Source organism: Cetorhinus maximus, chromosome 7 (genome assembly GCF_964194155.1).
Source record: "Cetorhinus maximus chromosome 7, sCetMax3.hap1.1, whole genome shotgun sequence".
NCBI lineage: Eukaryota > Metazoa > Chordata > Chondrichthyes > Lamniformes > Cetorhinidae > Cetorhinus > Cetorhinus maximus.
This window is the reverse complement of record NC_135885.1, coordinates 91659131-91675979: the sequence shown is the minus strand read 5'-3', so window position 1 is coordinate 91675979 and position 16849 is coordinate 91659131. Positions and strand designations below refer to the sequence as shown.

Here is a 16849-nt window from a genome sequence, read left to right as displayed (position 1 = left end):
TTTGTTTTTAATGTAGTGATTCATCATAGGGATCCCTCCTGTAAAGGTAAGTTGACCTTTACATTGACCAGCATTGTGTAATTGCTGTAATGCATTACAGTACTTTTCAATTGTCATGAGAGCCATAATGTATTAAAAAATGTAAAATAAAGTGACAGTCAGCCTCTGTTGTCAAGTTTTGTGCTGTGACTTAAATCAAGCGACATCTCTGGCTGTTATACAACCCTGCTTTTGAAAGTTGAATAAACTCCCTGCACCTGTTCCTCGCCCTTGATTGACAGACACTCTGCTTTGAAGTGTAAGTTTCAGGCAATGTAGCTCAGAGCTTTTATTATGACACCTGTAGCCATGAGGAATACTTAGCTGGTTTTAAAAACTTGCTAATGACTTCAGTTCAGCAGGTGGTTGACTGATCCAAGAACGATTAAAACTTTTAAGAGGCTGTAAGAACAGAAGATGCCTTTGATGTGGTTTCTTATGTGTTGACAAATCTAATAGTCACTTAAAGGATTACATTTTTTTTGCACTGGAATAGTTATTTTTCTTCCAGTCTCAATGATAATGGGTTTGAATTCAAGGTTTTATTAGATTGTTAAAGAGGTTTATTTTTTTCCAATAATATTAAAATAATTCCCATTGCAATTGCATGGCTCCTGAGGACTGTACATAGTGCATAATGGGTGACTGCCTATGAAGGATAAATTGGGCCATAGGAGGTGGCATGTGTGTCCTTAGGGGGCATGGCTTATCTGAGAGGGCATGGATGGCACAGGTGAAGAGAGGTGGCAAGGGGGTGGGTGGGGGGGATGAGGGGAGAAGGCTGAGGTTCAGTGAGGGTTCCTGTATTGAAGAATCAAGATGGGCCTGCACACTAGCAAATCTTCACACCCAGACCCCTCAAAAACTCTACTGTGGCTCATAAGGTGCACTGCAAACTCGACCCGTGTTTTTTTTTCTTTATTCTTTCATGGGATGTGGGCATCATTGGCAAGGCCAGCATTTGTTGTCCATTTCGATTTACCTTTGAACTGAGTGGCTTATTGGGCTATTTCAAAGGGCAATTCAGAGTTAGCCACATCGATGTGTTCTGGAGTTACATGTAGGCCAGACAAGGTAAGGATAACAAATTTCCTTCCCAAAAGGGCATTAATGAACCAGATGGGGTTTTACCACAATCAACGATGGTTGTCATGGTCACCTTTACTGGGACCAGCTTTATATTCCAGATTTATTAATTGAATTTAAATTCCACCATCGGTCGTGGTGGAATTTGAACACATGTCCACAGAGCATCCGGCTGGGTCTTGGAATTACCAGTCCAGACATTACCACCACACAACCCATCGCCCCTTGAGAAAAGACTAAAATACCGGGCAAAGTCACACGTGGGTCAGATGTGCATTTCAGAAAGTGCAGAAGTGCGCAAGTCAGGTATTCATGAGCCCACAGGAAAAATCTGGCCCTTCCTTTTAAACAAAATGCTTCTGAAACGTTGATTAAGGAAATACACAAGTCTGAATTATTTTTTAAAAACTGCAAGTCAAAGAAAAGTTATCTCTGGTAAATTGTTAACTGTTTAACTAATTTAATCTCTTTTTTTACAAAGACAAAGACAATGCCAGTATATTAAGGTTTGGATCAATTATTTTCACAGATATGCTTTAACGAAGCACACTTATTCTCAGTTTCATATAACACAGGGAATGAAGATGCACTCATATAATTTTAATGCAAATGTTCAAGCTTACTGTGCAACCCATGACATTCTGTTTAAAAGGATTTCTTACCCAATCATAGTCTTTGGTGTAGCTGATCTTTAAACATGGTTTGGTTTACTAAAAATTGACCCAACAAGAGCAGTTTGTGCAATTTGTCTCAATTCATTGGTGGCTAATTCTCTCCAGTGTTTACCCTCAGGTTTCAAGTAAACAAGTCTGGCTATGGTTTGTTAAGCACTGGGGAGGAAATGTGGCAGATTTGAAGTGTCAAAAACAATTGTGTTTCAACAATCTCGAAAGAATTACTTAGTGCACTATCATGAACGATAAAATTCTTCTCTTAATAATGTTGGTATCGTGGCAATATAGCAACCTTAGGTTATTACTGAAATGAAACAGAAAATGCTGGAAAAACTCAGCAGATCTGCTGTGGAGAGAGAAACAGAGTTAATGTTTCAAGTCCAATATTACTCTTCTTCGGAACTGATTATATTTTAATTTCAGATTTCTAGCATCTGCAGTATTATGCTTTTATTTCAGGTTATTACCATCTCCTCCCCTTTTTGTCACAACATAAAGCACTATAAAAGGCTTCACTTAGGAATAATTTTCTATCAGCATTTATATCTATTTCTCAACTAAGAATGTAAAGTTCACGGAGGGAATAATACATTTTACTCTGATGAACCATGACTAATGCCATAAAAAACAAAATACATAACGATTTGTTGGAAATTGTTAAAACTGTGATCAATTTTCAAATTGGCTAGGCATACAACTCATTCGACACAAATTCATTTTACTATGCTGGTAAATTGTAATAAAATCTGGTCAGTTTACAGATATAAGAATAAATACTTTCTCCAAAAAATAACATAATTCAAGTTTAATGGGCAAAAAATCAGATGCAAATTTTCTGTCATAACTTGAAATATTTTTGCATGTAGATCATGTAACCTCTGGAATAATTGCAGCATGGTTTTCCTTTCAATGATCCAGGACAATTTATACCAAACTGGCATGCTAAAGATAATCTATGTCTCATTGCAGTCTCCTGCAACGCCAGCGTATTGCATTTCCTCGCACCCTATTTGGACACATGAATTCCCAAACTTTAGGTTTGTATGATCATGTTAACAGTTCCGAATCTACCAAGTATAATTTACTGATAATAATATATCTGCATGGATCAGATGGATTCTATAATGGTCAAGTTATGTAGAAGAGGCTAAAATTATTCCCAATATTTCTAAGGTCATATTGGTGGGCGGGGGGAGAGAGCCTGGAGAAGCAAACACCAAACCAACACTATACACAATTGTAAAACATTTAAATTGTCCTCCCAATTGCTCAAAATTTGAAATTGCTCTCCTCATATAAATCCTGAATTCTCCCCCAATGACACAGCACCCAATTCTAATCAATATTCTGTGAAAAGCACATAGGTGAATGGAATTAAGTTTTATTTTCAAAGAAGAGCAGGGATCTTCTTTCAATGTTCTGCAGTTACCATTCAATCAATATGGCCTAAATAAAAACAGAGTATCTCGTTGTTTGTGGGAATTTACAGAGTGCAAATTGGTTGCCATGTTTCCCTATGTTCTAACAGTTACTGTGCTTCATTACCTGTAAACTTGGCAATATAGTAGATAGTGATGAGGATGGTCGTGGATTTCAGGATGACATAGACAGGATTGTGACATGGGGAGAAGCATAGTAGACAGAGTTTAACGCAGAGAAATATTAAGTGATACACTTTGGGAGCATCGATATGAAACAACAGTAATCTATCAATGGCGCAATTTTGAAAATCGTAGGTGAGGCCTTAGAAAGGGTACAGGGGAGGTTTACCAGGTTGCTACCTGGAATGAGAAACTTAAGTTATGAAAAATGTTTGGAAAAATTAGGACTGTTCTCCTTGGAACAGAGGAGGTTAAGAGGTGACCTTATATAGAGATTTTCAGGATGCAGAGAGGTTTTTATAGAGTAGTTATAGAAAACTGATTCTATCCGGTGAGTGAATCAATAGCCAGAAGTTTCAGATTTAAAATAATCGGCAAAAGATCTAGAGGGAAGATGAAGAGAATTATTTTCACTTAGAAGTTGTCGGATTCTGCAACAGGCTACCTGAAAAGATAGTGGAGGCTGATGCCATAAAAAATTTTGAAAGAGTGTTAGATGTTTACTCGAGAACAAGAAACTTACAGGATTACAAACAAAAAGTGCAGATTCTAAACATGATTGCCCTTATAAAGAGCCAGCATAGGCCCAATGGGCAGGATGGCCTCTACCTGCAAGTTTTTATGGTTCTATGATTCAACAGTCATCCGTGTTCGCAAAGTACAAGAAAATCTGTAACACAGAAGTCTACCAAAAATGGCAAAAGAGACAAGATTTGAGGGTAAACCTACAGGGCGACAGACCAAGAGCTGGAAAGAGGCACTGGGCTGCATAACTCTTTTTGGTCTAGAACAGGCATGATGGGATGAATGGCCTCCCTCTTTTCTATGTTTCTAAATGATCACAAGAATAAATTAATTTATGAAAAGACATTCCACCTTATTTTGCAATCCTATATTACAATACAATAAAACCAGTATGAATAGCTTGGTCAGAATTACAAGTTATTTAAAAGCAAACTAATTTTTAATCTGATGATGTGTATAGTCATTTGAGCATTGAACATTGTTAGTTTTCTAAAGAACTTAAGTTTTCTAATATGAACAATTTATAATGGCCAGGAAAAGTGCATGTAAATTATTCTGACTTGCTTTAGTGCAGCAAGTAAATATTTAGGGACCCAAGATTAATGTTAGTTTTACTCACTTGAACAAGAAATTATTTAAAAGATAACAAATTGTAAGGCTGCAGGTTAAGGAAATCACTAAGGTTTACTACAAATGCCTGAATCATACACCTGTGATGTCTTCATTACCTGATAGGATTGCTGCTCAGAGATACCCGGAGGGATTCCAGAGAACTGAAAAGTCTTTCATCTGCAACACCTGATTTTAGTTCATGGATGAACTCGTGGGGTAAGGTAGCAGTGTACTGTCTGTTCTTCAAACTGCCCTGAAATATAACAGATATCACAGTGAAAAATTTTGTTGGATTAGAGTACAGGGGCATACAGCTACAAGAAAAAGTATGTTCTTGTTACTGTACTCAAATAAAGGACACTTAAAGTGCATAACATTTTTGATGATGTCACAAGATGTTCATTCTATGCATTAACTGTGTGCTGCATTCTGCTGAGAGTTGTTTATTTTTAACTGCATTAACTTCGAGACCAGGCTTGTCCAACCGGCAGCTTGCGGACCACAACTCGGCCCTACAAATCTGGCCCGCGGACCCATTGTTCAAAGGTTTCTCTCCCACGTTTGCTGCTGATAAACTCACCAGTGAGTTTATCAGTAGCAAATTCGGGAAGGAGCCAGCGCCTGGGCGGGAAGGAGCCTGCGCCTGGGCGGGAAGGAGCCAGCGCCTGGGCGGGAAGGAGCCAGCGCCTGGGCGGGAAGGAGCCAGCGCCTGGGCGGGAAGGAGCCAGCGCCTGGGCGGGAAGGAGCCAGCGCCTGGGCGGGAAGGAGCCAGCGCCTGGGCGGGAAGGAGCCAGCGCCTGGGCATGCATCTGTCCACAACATTATAGATAGATGTGACCACAGAGCGGTCCTAGTGAAGACGAAGTCCCATCCTCACACTGAGCAGATCCTCCATTAAGTTGTGTGGCACTGCCATTGTGGTAAATGGGATAGACTCAGACCAGACCTAGTAGCTCAAAACTGGGCTTCCATGAGGCACTGTGGGTCATCAGCAGTGGAACTGTATTCAAACACAATCTGTAAACTCATGGACCAGCATATCCCTCACTCTACGATTACCATCAAGCCAAGGGATCAACCCTGGTTCAATGAAAAGTACAGGAGGACATACCAGGAGCAGCACCAATCATACCTAAAAATGAGGTTTCACTCTTGGGAAGTCATAACACAGGGCTAACATGAATGCCAAACAGCAGAAACAGCTTGTGGTACACAGTGCTAAGCAATCCCACAACCAATAGATCAGATCTAAGCTCTACAATGCTGCCACATGCAGTTGCTAAAGGTGGTGGACAATTAAAGAACTAAGTAGAGGAGGAAGGTCCACAAATATCCCCATCCTCAATGACGAGGGAGCTCAGCACATCAGTGCAAAAGGCAAGACGAAAGCATTTGCAGCCATCTTCAGCCATTATTACAGCCTCCTCCTGAGCTCCCCAACATCACAAGCGCCAATCTTCAGCCGATTTGATTTATTCCACATGATATCAAGTGTGAGAAACAGAGGTTTTTTTAAATATTTTTGGAGAATATTCTGTTATTCTGTGGAAAAGGCTGTGCGTGTTGTTACTCACAATAAGAGGTTGTGGTGAAAGAATTAATCCAGGCTGGTCTCTTGGTTAAAGCTGGTTTATTTCCAAGACAACTCCTCAGTGCTACTAATTTCCTAGTAGCTTCCACACAAAGTGTTTCAGCTGTACCTTTTTATTGTATTTAGATGGGAAAATTAATGCCCATCAGCTGTTAACTAACAATTGGTTTTAACAAGATGATTGCCATATTAACACGTGTGCGTGTATGATTTAATTAAGCTGGGCAGAGATTAATAGGAGACAGGTTGTCTGGGGGGTTTAAAACATGAAAAGGATAGAGGTGTTACATTTGAGGTACAAAGTGAATAGGTTAGATCTAACAATTGCATTTTTTAGGTAAGTGGAGAGTTTGTTTGAACATTGAAGGGGAATCAGAGGTATCAAGAAGCATATTTGTATCTTGCAAGGGTTCCATAGGTAAACAGAAGAGGTGATATATTTTATTGACACAAAAGCAAAAACAAGATAGAAATGTGAAAAATCTGATATTTGGAAGGATTGGAGTTTCAAAGAGTTGCGATAACAATGGAACCTTGAGATGAAAGGGAAATAAGGTATTTTAGAGTTACTGTGGAGGGCTGAGGGTAGCAACTGGAGCTGTGGCTGAGAGAGGATGCAGTTTGAATCAACCAACCAGTCAAGCCAGAAATGTCTTAGGCTGCATAAAGCAGTTTTATTCTCAAGTTTAGATTTTCACAGCAGAGTGGAAGTGTGTTACAGGTCATGTGGTGTGCCTTTATTGAAGCTACAGCAGTTTGCCTTGGGTGATATTACTGGATTTTTTTTAAACTGTTAAACATTTATAAGGAAGTGTTGCCTGGAAGGTGTTTACTTGTAGGTCTGACCAAGTAGAGAGCCTTTTTGGGGGAATGTTTTGTAAGACTAAGTTTAACTGTGTATCTGTAATCTTGTGTGCTTAAGTTTTTCTTTCTTGGTGTTAATAAAACTTTTACTTATAATATTTAAAATCCCAAAAGTGTCACTGGGCTTCTTACTGCTGGGATCAGTATGTCCCTTCTCGTTTTCAGAATATTAAAAAAATGGTATGGCCCGTAAGCCAAGTTTCCCTCTGGGATTTGGCTTGCACAGCAATTAACTTTGGCTGTGGCCATAACAAATTTGGGGGCTCTTTGCAGTATTACTACAATTCCTTGATTAGGTTGGAGTTTGTGAATCCAAGGTATACGAGTACAAGAAGAACGCTGAACTCAAGAGTTTTGGGTTGAAGAGTTTTAAAGTGGTTGGACTACAAAATGGCTTTGGCAATTGCTACAACTTTTCTGGGAGTGGAAAATGTAACTGTGGAGTATTTGAAATATCTGAATAAAATTCAGTTGAAAGAATTAGCAGGTAAAGTGCAGGTAGAGATAAAGGAGGAATTTCATAAGGCTGATATAGTTAGAGTACTTACCCAACATGTAAGGTTGGAGGATGGGATACCCGAAGCTCGTGTGTTACAGCTGGAGATAGTAAGACTTGAGTTGCAAATAAAGCAGCTTGATATAGAAAGAGATGGAGAAAGGCAAAAGGTTAAATTGGAATAAAGAGAAATGAAAAAACTTGAGTTAGAAAGAAAAGAGAAGGAAAAAGAAAAGGATAGGCTAAAAGAAATAGAAATAAAAAAGTTTCAATGGGAAAGAGGGGAGCAGGAAAAGGAAAAGATTACAAGAGATAGAAATGCAAAAGCTTGAACTTGAACTTAGCAATTGAAGAAAGAGAGAGGGAAAGAGATAGAGAGCTTCAGAGGGAGAAAGAACCCAGACAGTACGAATTGTCTAAAATGAAACTATAAGGGAGTGTTGCCTGGAAGGTGTTTACTTGTGGGTCTGACTAAGTAGAGTGTCTTTCTGGGGGAATGTTTTATAAGACTAAGTTTAACTGTGTATTTGTAATCTTGTGTGCTTAAGTTTTTCTTTCTTCGTGTTAATAAAACTTTTACTTATAATATTTTTATTCTTGTTTATAAAAATTTACTTTGAACTTTTGAAATCCCAAAAATGTCACTGGACTCCTTGGTGCTGAGATCAGTACATTTTCTTCTCGTTCTCAGAATACAATAAAAGGGTATGGCCCGTAAGCCAAGTTTCCCTCTGGGATTTGGTTTGCGCAGCAATTAACATCGGCTGTGGTCAAAACATGAAGAAACAGCTGAAGGCACTGAATACAGCAAAGGCTTATAGGCCCTGTCAGCATCCCGGCAATAATACTGAAGACTTGTGCTCCAGAATTAGCTGCACTCTAACCAAGCTATTCCAGTACAGCTACAACACTGGCATCTGCCCAACAACGTGGAAAACTTCTCAGGTATGTCCTGTCCACAAAAAGCAGGACAAATCCAATCCAGTCAATTACCACCCCATCAGCCTCCTCTCAATCATTAGCAAAGTGATGGAAGCTGTCATTGACAGTGCTAACTTACACAGCAGCACCCTGTTCACTGATGTTCAGCTCGAGTTCCACCAGGATCACTTGGCTCCTGATCTCATCACATCCTTGGTCCAAAGACAGACAAGAGCTAAACTCAAGGGCTCAGATGATATTGACTGCTCTTGACATCAAGGCAGCGTTTGACCAAAAGTGGCCTCAAGGAGCCCTCGCAAAAGTGAATTCATTGGGAATCAGAGCAAAAATCTCCAGTGGTGAGGTAATGGTCAAATGCTGCCTTGAAGTCAAATGCAGTGTCCAAGTGTGGTATCGAGAAGTCCTCGTAAAACTCAAGTCAAAAGGAACCAGGGAGAAAATTCTCCACTGGCTGGGGTCATACCTAGCACAAAGGCAGATGGTTGCAGTTGTTCGAGGCCAATCATCTCAGCCCTGGAACATCGCAACAGGAGTATCTCAGGGGCTAGGCCCAACCATCTTCAGCTGCTTCCTCAGTGACCTTCCTTCCATCATAAAGTCAGAAAAAAGGGGATGTTCACTGATGATTGTTCAGTACCATTTGCTACTCCTCAGATGCTGAAGCAGTCCATGCTAATGTGCACCAAGACTTGGACAACATTAAAGTTTGGGCTGATAAATGGCAACTAACGTTTGTGCTACACAACTGTTCCAACAAAAGAGAATCTCACCATCTCCCCTTGACATTTAATGGCATTATCAGTGAATCCCTCACCATCAACATCCTGGGGGTTACCTTTGACCAGAAACTGAACTGGACTAGCCATATAAATACTGTGGCCATCAGAACATGTCAGAGGCTGGGAATTCTGTAGAGGGTAACTCACCTCCTGACTCTCTTAAGCCTGTCCACCATCTACAAGACACAAGTCAGGAGTGTGATCAAACATCTACACTTGCCTGGGGGAATGCTGCTCCAACAACACACAAGAAACTTAACACCAGCCAGGGCAAAGCAGCCCACTTGATCAACATCCCGTCTACCACCTTAAATATTGACTCCTTCCACAACCAACGCACATTGGCAGCAGTATGTACTCTAAGTAAGCTTGGGTACTAGGTTTTAGTGTAACTTGACCATTTTTAGATTAATTTCATGTTTTATTCATTGTAATAAACTAACAAGGTCAAAACGCAGTTTGTATTAACACTGAGATAAGAAGCCATTTTGTATTCTGTACTTTATAATTAATTACCAGTATTAATTAAGGGTTTGTATGTAATTAGGAAGCAGCCAGAAACAGATGATCGACCAAATAGTGTACCTCAATTAAGTTGTAATTGAATAAATACTAATTAATCAAGTAGTTATGTTAAAGCTGGATTTAAAACCTTCTAAGTTTAAACACTATTTTGATATGTCTGCTTTGGATGAGTATCAGATATGTTGTACTGAGCTCAGCCAAAGCCATGACTAAATGAGCAATAGGCAATTGTGCAAAGTCAGATAACAAAAGAAACCACAAAAGAAACATGGTCCTTTCAAGAAATGATGTATGTTGGTAGTCAAACTCCAATTAAAACAAGCCAACAATTAAATTAACCAATTATGAAATTACACAGACATGGTCTGAGATGAGGCATTGATAATTTAGGGGACAAAAGTAAAGGTTTTAAACGATATCTTTGCTCGATAGTCATGTACTAGGTGCTCCCAAGGCAGAATTTAAAAGAATTGCTGTCCACAAAAGAACAGGAGGACAACCTTACACTTCAGTAACCTGATCACTTGCTTGAAGCCGTAAAGTCTATTTTTGTGTTGTTAAGTATACTTTTTGCTTTTTACAATAAATCTTCCTCTTTTAACTTACTACTCAAGAGTCCATCTTGCCTGATGGCTATGTCTTGTTCAAGCCAAAACATTTAATTGATTCGATAGGGTTAATCTGAAGTCAGATAATTGCATACTTAGGGATTAAGATAAATTAAAATAATCTATGTATAAAAAACCTAGAGTATCCCATACAAGATGCATAGCAGCGACTCACCAAGGTTCCTTCAACAGCACCTTCCAAACCCACAACCTCTACCACCTGGAAGGACAAGGGCAACAGACGCATGGGAACACTATCTCCTGCAAGTTCCTGTCCAAGCCACACGCCATCCTGACTTGGAACTACATCACCATTCCTTCGCTGTCACAGGATCAAAATCATTAAATTCCATCCCCAGCAGCACTGTGGGTGCACCTGCAACAGATGGAATGCAGCAGCTCAAGAAGGTGGCTTGACACCACCCTCTCAAGTGCAAGGATGGGCAACAAATGCTGGCCTGAGTCAGCAATGCTCACATCCCACAAAGAGTAAAAAAAGATTCAGACTTGATGTCCTAAAAGTGCTTCAGGCAAAAGAAATGTCTAAGTAAGCCTACGTTTGAACTTCAATGTGACAAAAGTATAATCATTTTCATAATTTTTTTTCGTTTATTGTGAAGTAGGTTTATGGGACTAAGTATAGTTTGTATAGTTATATAGTTATAGTATAGTCTGTGTGATTTAATTACATTTGGAGTCAAGTAGATTGCAAGCTTTAAATCATCAAAAGAAGTTAGGTGCTTGACATGCTAATGAGTAAACATGGATGCTGGCTTAACATGTAAGGTGTGAAGGGATTGTTGGATTTCAAAGGGATCTTAGTGTGTTTACAACCAGCCAGATACACAGGGCTAAGGAGTGTGTTTATTTTTCCCCAAAGATGGCTGATAATATTGGCAACATGAAAGTTTTTATATTATGAGATACAGTTTCAAAGACATATGGAACAATAGAATTTACACATTAAAAAGAGGAAAACATATATAAAGGAGAATGAAAGGCTATGCGGAAGAATGACATGTAAGATCTAACAGGAATATGTGAAATAGCCTTAATGAAGCCTCTAGCCATTGGTGTGTGAGTCTGCTATGTAAGGAAAATGAAGTTGGGGAAAAGCCATTTGGAATTCCACTGTCAAGTGGGTATTGTGTTAACTTGCTGGTTCTGTTTTAGACTTGTTGCGTTAAAGGGGGTGTAACTGGGGGTCAGGTTAATTAGGAATTTTAGGAGTTATTATAGTGGTAAGTAATTGTAGTCTCATGTATGTGCTTGAAACCTTTTATTTTCTTAACAAATATTTTTATTTAATTTTTAAAATCAAAAGTCTTGGTGGACATAGTACTTCTGAATTCAGTGCACACATTTTCTCGTAATAAATACAAACTGCAAAACCATTGTGATAACATGACCAAGTTTCCCTTGTGGATTTGGTCTGCCTGGCACACATCATCTGCCACATCATTCATAGCACAAAAAACAATCAACTATGATTTAGAAAAAATTCTCAAGTTAAATTTAGAAAAAAAAACTTATTATTGCAGCAAAGAAAAATGAATTTAAACATCCCCTTCTGCCCTCCTGTGCTTTGCAATACTTTGGTGACACACCCCATTCAGCAACTATTGATGTTAACCGTTTTCCCAGATAAATTGGTAATGCTACCTCGGAAAGAGAGATATGCCAGCAAATGGTCTTAGCTCATCATTGTCTGCAGCATCAGTTCTATGACTGGAGAGCACCCCTTGGTAACGAGGACCATCTCTGACAATGCCTTTAAAAAATTCAGAAGGCCATATAATTGACCCTGGTGCTGGACTGAACCACAAGCAGAAATGGTAGCCAGTACCAGTATGTGTTGGGTATTCTTGTCCTTATTTGGATGCTCCCCGGCAATGCAGTCTGGTGCAGCAATAGCATTCAATGCATCATCTTTATGTTGTGCAAACTGGCACTCAACCCCAATAACAGTTGATGCCTAAGGAATCAGTTCCATGCCATGAAAATGATCAGATCTGCAGCTCTGTTTTGAAATCCAATGAATGTGCTCATCTATAGCAGAGATAACACTGGTATGCAATGTCTCACCACTAATAAATATTTGTCTCTGTCTTCAAAGTAGAAGACACAAATTATATGCCAGAAATAGAAGCTAACCAAGGGGCTATAAAACTGAGGAACTTAAGGTAATTAATATCAGCAGAGAAAAAAAGTATTATAGAAACTTAAGGAACTAAAAACCAACAAATGCCCAGAATCTGATGGCCTATATCTAAGAGCTCTAAAAGAGACAGCTGCAGGATCAAAATGCACTGATCAAGATTTTCCAGTTCCCTAGATTTCAGAATGGTCCCAGTAGTTTGGAGTTAGCAAATGTAACGCTGCTGTTAAAGAAAGGAGGGAACGAAAAAACAGGGAACTGCAGATCAGTTAGTCTGACATCATTCAGATTAATTTAGATTAATTAATATCAGGAAAATATTGGAATCTATTATGAAGGAGAAAATCTTGTGACACAGTGGGTAGCACCCCTGCCTTTCAGCAACAAGCTCAGGTCCCACTCCAGAACTTGATGGCTACAGAAGGTACGTTCATAATGTGACCGAACAGGTTGATTATCAACCTATAAATCCTCCCAAAGCACCCATGGCAGGCAGTAAGAGTGGGAGAGTCACCTGGTGGGTCATGATTGATGGGGAGTGATGCCCTCAAGCTATAGCCTCTGGCGACAAGCAAGCAACCTGTTCCAGGAAAAACTAGCTAAGGAAATGGATGTAAGCATGTGCTTCTTCGTGCACCTCTAGGCATGGGAAGAGAATCAAAAAGAAGATATTATGAATCAAATCTTAAAAATGCACTTAGAAAATCATAGTATAATCAGACAGAGTCAATATGATTTGACGCAAGGAAAATTGCATTTGACAAATTTGTTGGAGTTTTTTGAGGATGTATCTAAACAAGGGGAACCAGTGGATGCAGTATATTTACATTTCCAAAGGGCATTTGATAAAGTACCACACAAAAGATTAATACACAATTAATACTTCACTGATTTGGGGTTATATATTGGCAAGCTGGAGGATTGGTTAACGGGCAAGAAGCACAGAATGGAGATAAAAGGGGCACTTTTAAGTCGATGAGCTCCAACTTGGAAGTGTCGCAAGGGTCAGTGTTTGGGCCTCAACTATTTACAATCTACATCAATGACAGGCACCAAGAGTAATGTGCCTAAGTTTGCTGCTGATACAAAACTGATTGGAAATGCATGTTTTGGAGGAGCTACAATCCCTGTAGAGACCAATTACTTCAAAAAAAGATAAATCACCTAGTAACTGACAGAAATAGCCAAAACGTGAAATTTCACGTTTAAGACTTCTCCTGCAACAAGCTAAAATTAGCACAGAACAAACATTACGTAATATAGGCAACTAATACACCAAACTAAACAAAGGGAATTTACATTAAAGCAAAATACTGCAGATGCTGGAAATCTGAAATAAAAACAAAAAATGCTAGAAAAACGCAACAGGTCTGGCAGCATCTGTGGAGAGAAACAGTTAACATTGTGAGTCCATATGACTCTTCTTCAGGACTAAAGAGAAGTAGAAATGTGATGTGATGGATTTTATACTGTTTAAGAGAGGTGGAGCAAGATAGGTCAGGGATAGGTGACAGCTAAGGAGAGAACGTCAAAGATGTCATGGACACAAGACAAAGGGAGTGTTAAGGTTAACGTTAAAGACTAAATTAAGTGCTGATAGTGGCTTAAAGGTAAGATAGCAGGAGGTATTAATATTGGAACAAGGGTCAACACTCAGTGAAAGCACAACATAGAAACAAGTGACTAATGGCCCTGTGGGGGGGGGGGGGGGGGTGGGATTTGGGGGAAATGGATTTTTAAAAATTGCCAGGAAGATATAATAATTTTCACAATGTTATTGGAATTTATTGTAGAGTAATTGTGTGTGTGTGTGTGTGTGTGTGTGTGTGTGTGTGTCTTACCTGAATACAAGGCAGATGCTCTGAAGCCTTTGATCTAACAGAAGATAAGCTAGGTTCAAAATGCTAAATAGGTAAGCATGGAGGAAGTTTTAGAATGTAAGGTGTAAAGGGAGCATTTGCATTTTTAAATAAACCAGACTAACTTGAATTCAAAAGAGGGGGTGAAATGTTTCACCTAGCCAGGAGAAGTTAAGAAACAGTGACTTATTTTTCCGTAAGATTACGGGTAAAATTGGTACTTTGATGGATATTTATTATTAGAGTGGTAAAGTCCAAAGACATAGTGAAACAATGGGAATTTGCATTCAATGGGGAAAATATGTATAAAGGAGAGAAGGCTGTGTGCAAGGGAAGGTATCCTAAGGTCTAACAAATGTGAAAAGCCTCATGCATCTCAGCTTCAAGCTGCTGTCTACAAGGAAATGAAGCTGAGAAAAACTCACTTTGAATTCGACCATTCAGCGTATTGTGTGTAACTTTGCCTGGGTCTTTTAAAATCTGTGTGTCTCACTGCTGCCTTAACAGAGATGCAACTGGGGTTTAGATTAATTAGGGGATTTAGAAGTTATCATTGGAGTAATTTGTAGATCTTTGTCTGTGCTTAAAATCATTTCTTCTATTATAAAGGTTTAATTTAGTTTCATAAGAAACCTATAAGACTTAGTAGCCTTCTTTTTACTGACTTCAAAGCCTACATCTCGAAATAAGTACAAATTGCAAATAGTTGTAGTGGGACTGCAATATGGCTTTGGCAGTTGCTAAGGCTTGTCTGGGAGTTGAGGTTATCACATTGGCTGGTTTACAAAAGGTAAATAAAGTTGGGTTAATGGAATTGGTGGGTAAGTTACAATTAGGATTACCTGCAGGGGCAAAGAAAGCAGACAATACTGAAGGTATAGCACAATTTAAAGTTGGAAGTGATACCTGACACAAGTGAGTCACAGCTGGAGGTAGTGAGACTTCAGTTACAAATGACGAAGCTTGAGCTTGATCAAGCAAAGGAAATTAAAAACTTGAGCTAGAGGTAGTAGAACAAGGACAAGACAAAGAAAGAGCAGAAAAAAAAGGGCAGGAAAAGAAAAATAAAGGGCACTTCAAAGGAAACAGTTAGAAAGGCAGGAAAGAGAAAAAAAACAGGAAAGGGAATTAGAAATGGTGAGGTTAGAAAAGGAATAAAGAGAAAAAGAGAGAGAGAGAATTCCAGCTCAAAATGCTGGCAGTTAGAAAAGAGACACCAAAAGATGAGGAAGGACTTATTTCCAGATCAGAACTCAGTGAGGGGATGTTTAAATTTGTACAAGCCCTTCCAAAGTTTTAAGAAAGAAATATTGAAGCGTTCTTTATTTCATTTGAGAGGATAGCTAAACAGGTGAAATGCCCACAGGAAAACTGGACATTGTTGCTACAATCTAGGTTGGTGTGTGGAGCACATGAGGTTTATGCTTCACCGTCAGAAGAAATGTCGGTGAACTATGATGTGGTAAAAAAGGCTATTTTGAGTGCATATGAGTTCGTTCCTGAGGCATACAAATTTACGAATATGAGAAAACAGCCTAGGAAAACTTATAGTGAGTTTGAAAGAATAAAACAAAGTAATTTTGACCACTGGATACGGGCATTAAAGATAGAGACAACATATGCAGCTCTTAGAGAGGTAATACATTTGAAAAAATTTAAAGATTCATTTCCTTCAGCAGTGAGGACTCATTTGGAGCAACAGAGGGCTTAAACGTTAAGACAAGCAGCAGAGATAGCTGATGATCATGAGTTAGTTCATAGGGCTAAACCTTTTTTTCATCACCCTTTTAAATCAGAGAAGGGCAGAAAGTGGGAAGGTGAAAGTAAGGGAAGTCAGGGAAGAGAAGGAGTAGCTGAAAATTGCCAGGAAGTTTTTCTCAAATAAAAAGGAAGGTGCTGAGGGTAGAAGTGACACTCAACAATTGAGGTGTTTTCATTGTAATAAAGTTGGACACACTAAGTCAGTGTGTTGGAAATTACAGGGAAAATCTGTTGGAATTATAGGGGTGCAGAAAAGTTCTGCAACTAAAAGTACCATGGGTTCTGAGGTTCAGGCACAGGAAAAGCCAGTGGTTAGTGTACAGGTAAAACAGGAAGAATCAGTGATAGGTAAACAAGTGGGAACGTGTACCCATGAGAATTCTGAGGAGCACGTTGCAGAAATGTTTAAAGATTTTGTGTGTGAAGGGAAAGTCCTTCCGTGTGTACAGGGTGGAGCAGGTAAAGATGTCAAAATTTTGGGGCTAGTCAATTCTTAATGTTGTGGGATAGGGGATACGAAATGTATTCCATTGTAGAAGGTAAATTTAAAGAGCAAGGAAAACAAATGAGGTAATTGTTGGAGTAGTGGAAAAATTGCCCATTGCAGGGGTTCTATTTATTTTAGGTAATGATATAGCTGGATCACAGATGTGGGTGATGCCTATGGTAGTTGAGCAGCCTGTATAAATGTTTTCAACAGAAGACAGAGATCCTGGGTTGTTTCCAGAT

At 39.1% G+C, this 16849-nt stretch overlaps 1 protein-coding gene across 1 annotated transcript in view; it reads right to left on the bottom strand.

The window, feature by feature from the left end:
• The window catches only part of LOC144682943 (protein diaphanous homolog 3-like), a 786894-nt gene that overhangs the window by 654106 nt on the left and 115939 nt on the right, over positions 1-16849 (bottom strand). The window contains exon 5 of the mRNA XM_078545867.1: positions 4654-4790. Within this exon, the coding sequence (XP_078401993.1) occupies positions 4654-4790 (137 nt within the window). The remainder of the gene's footprint in view (positions 1-4653; positions 4791-16849) is intronic.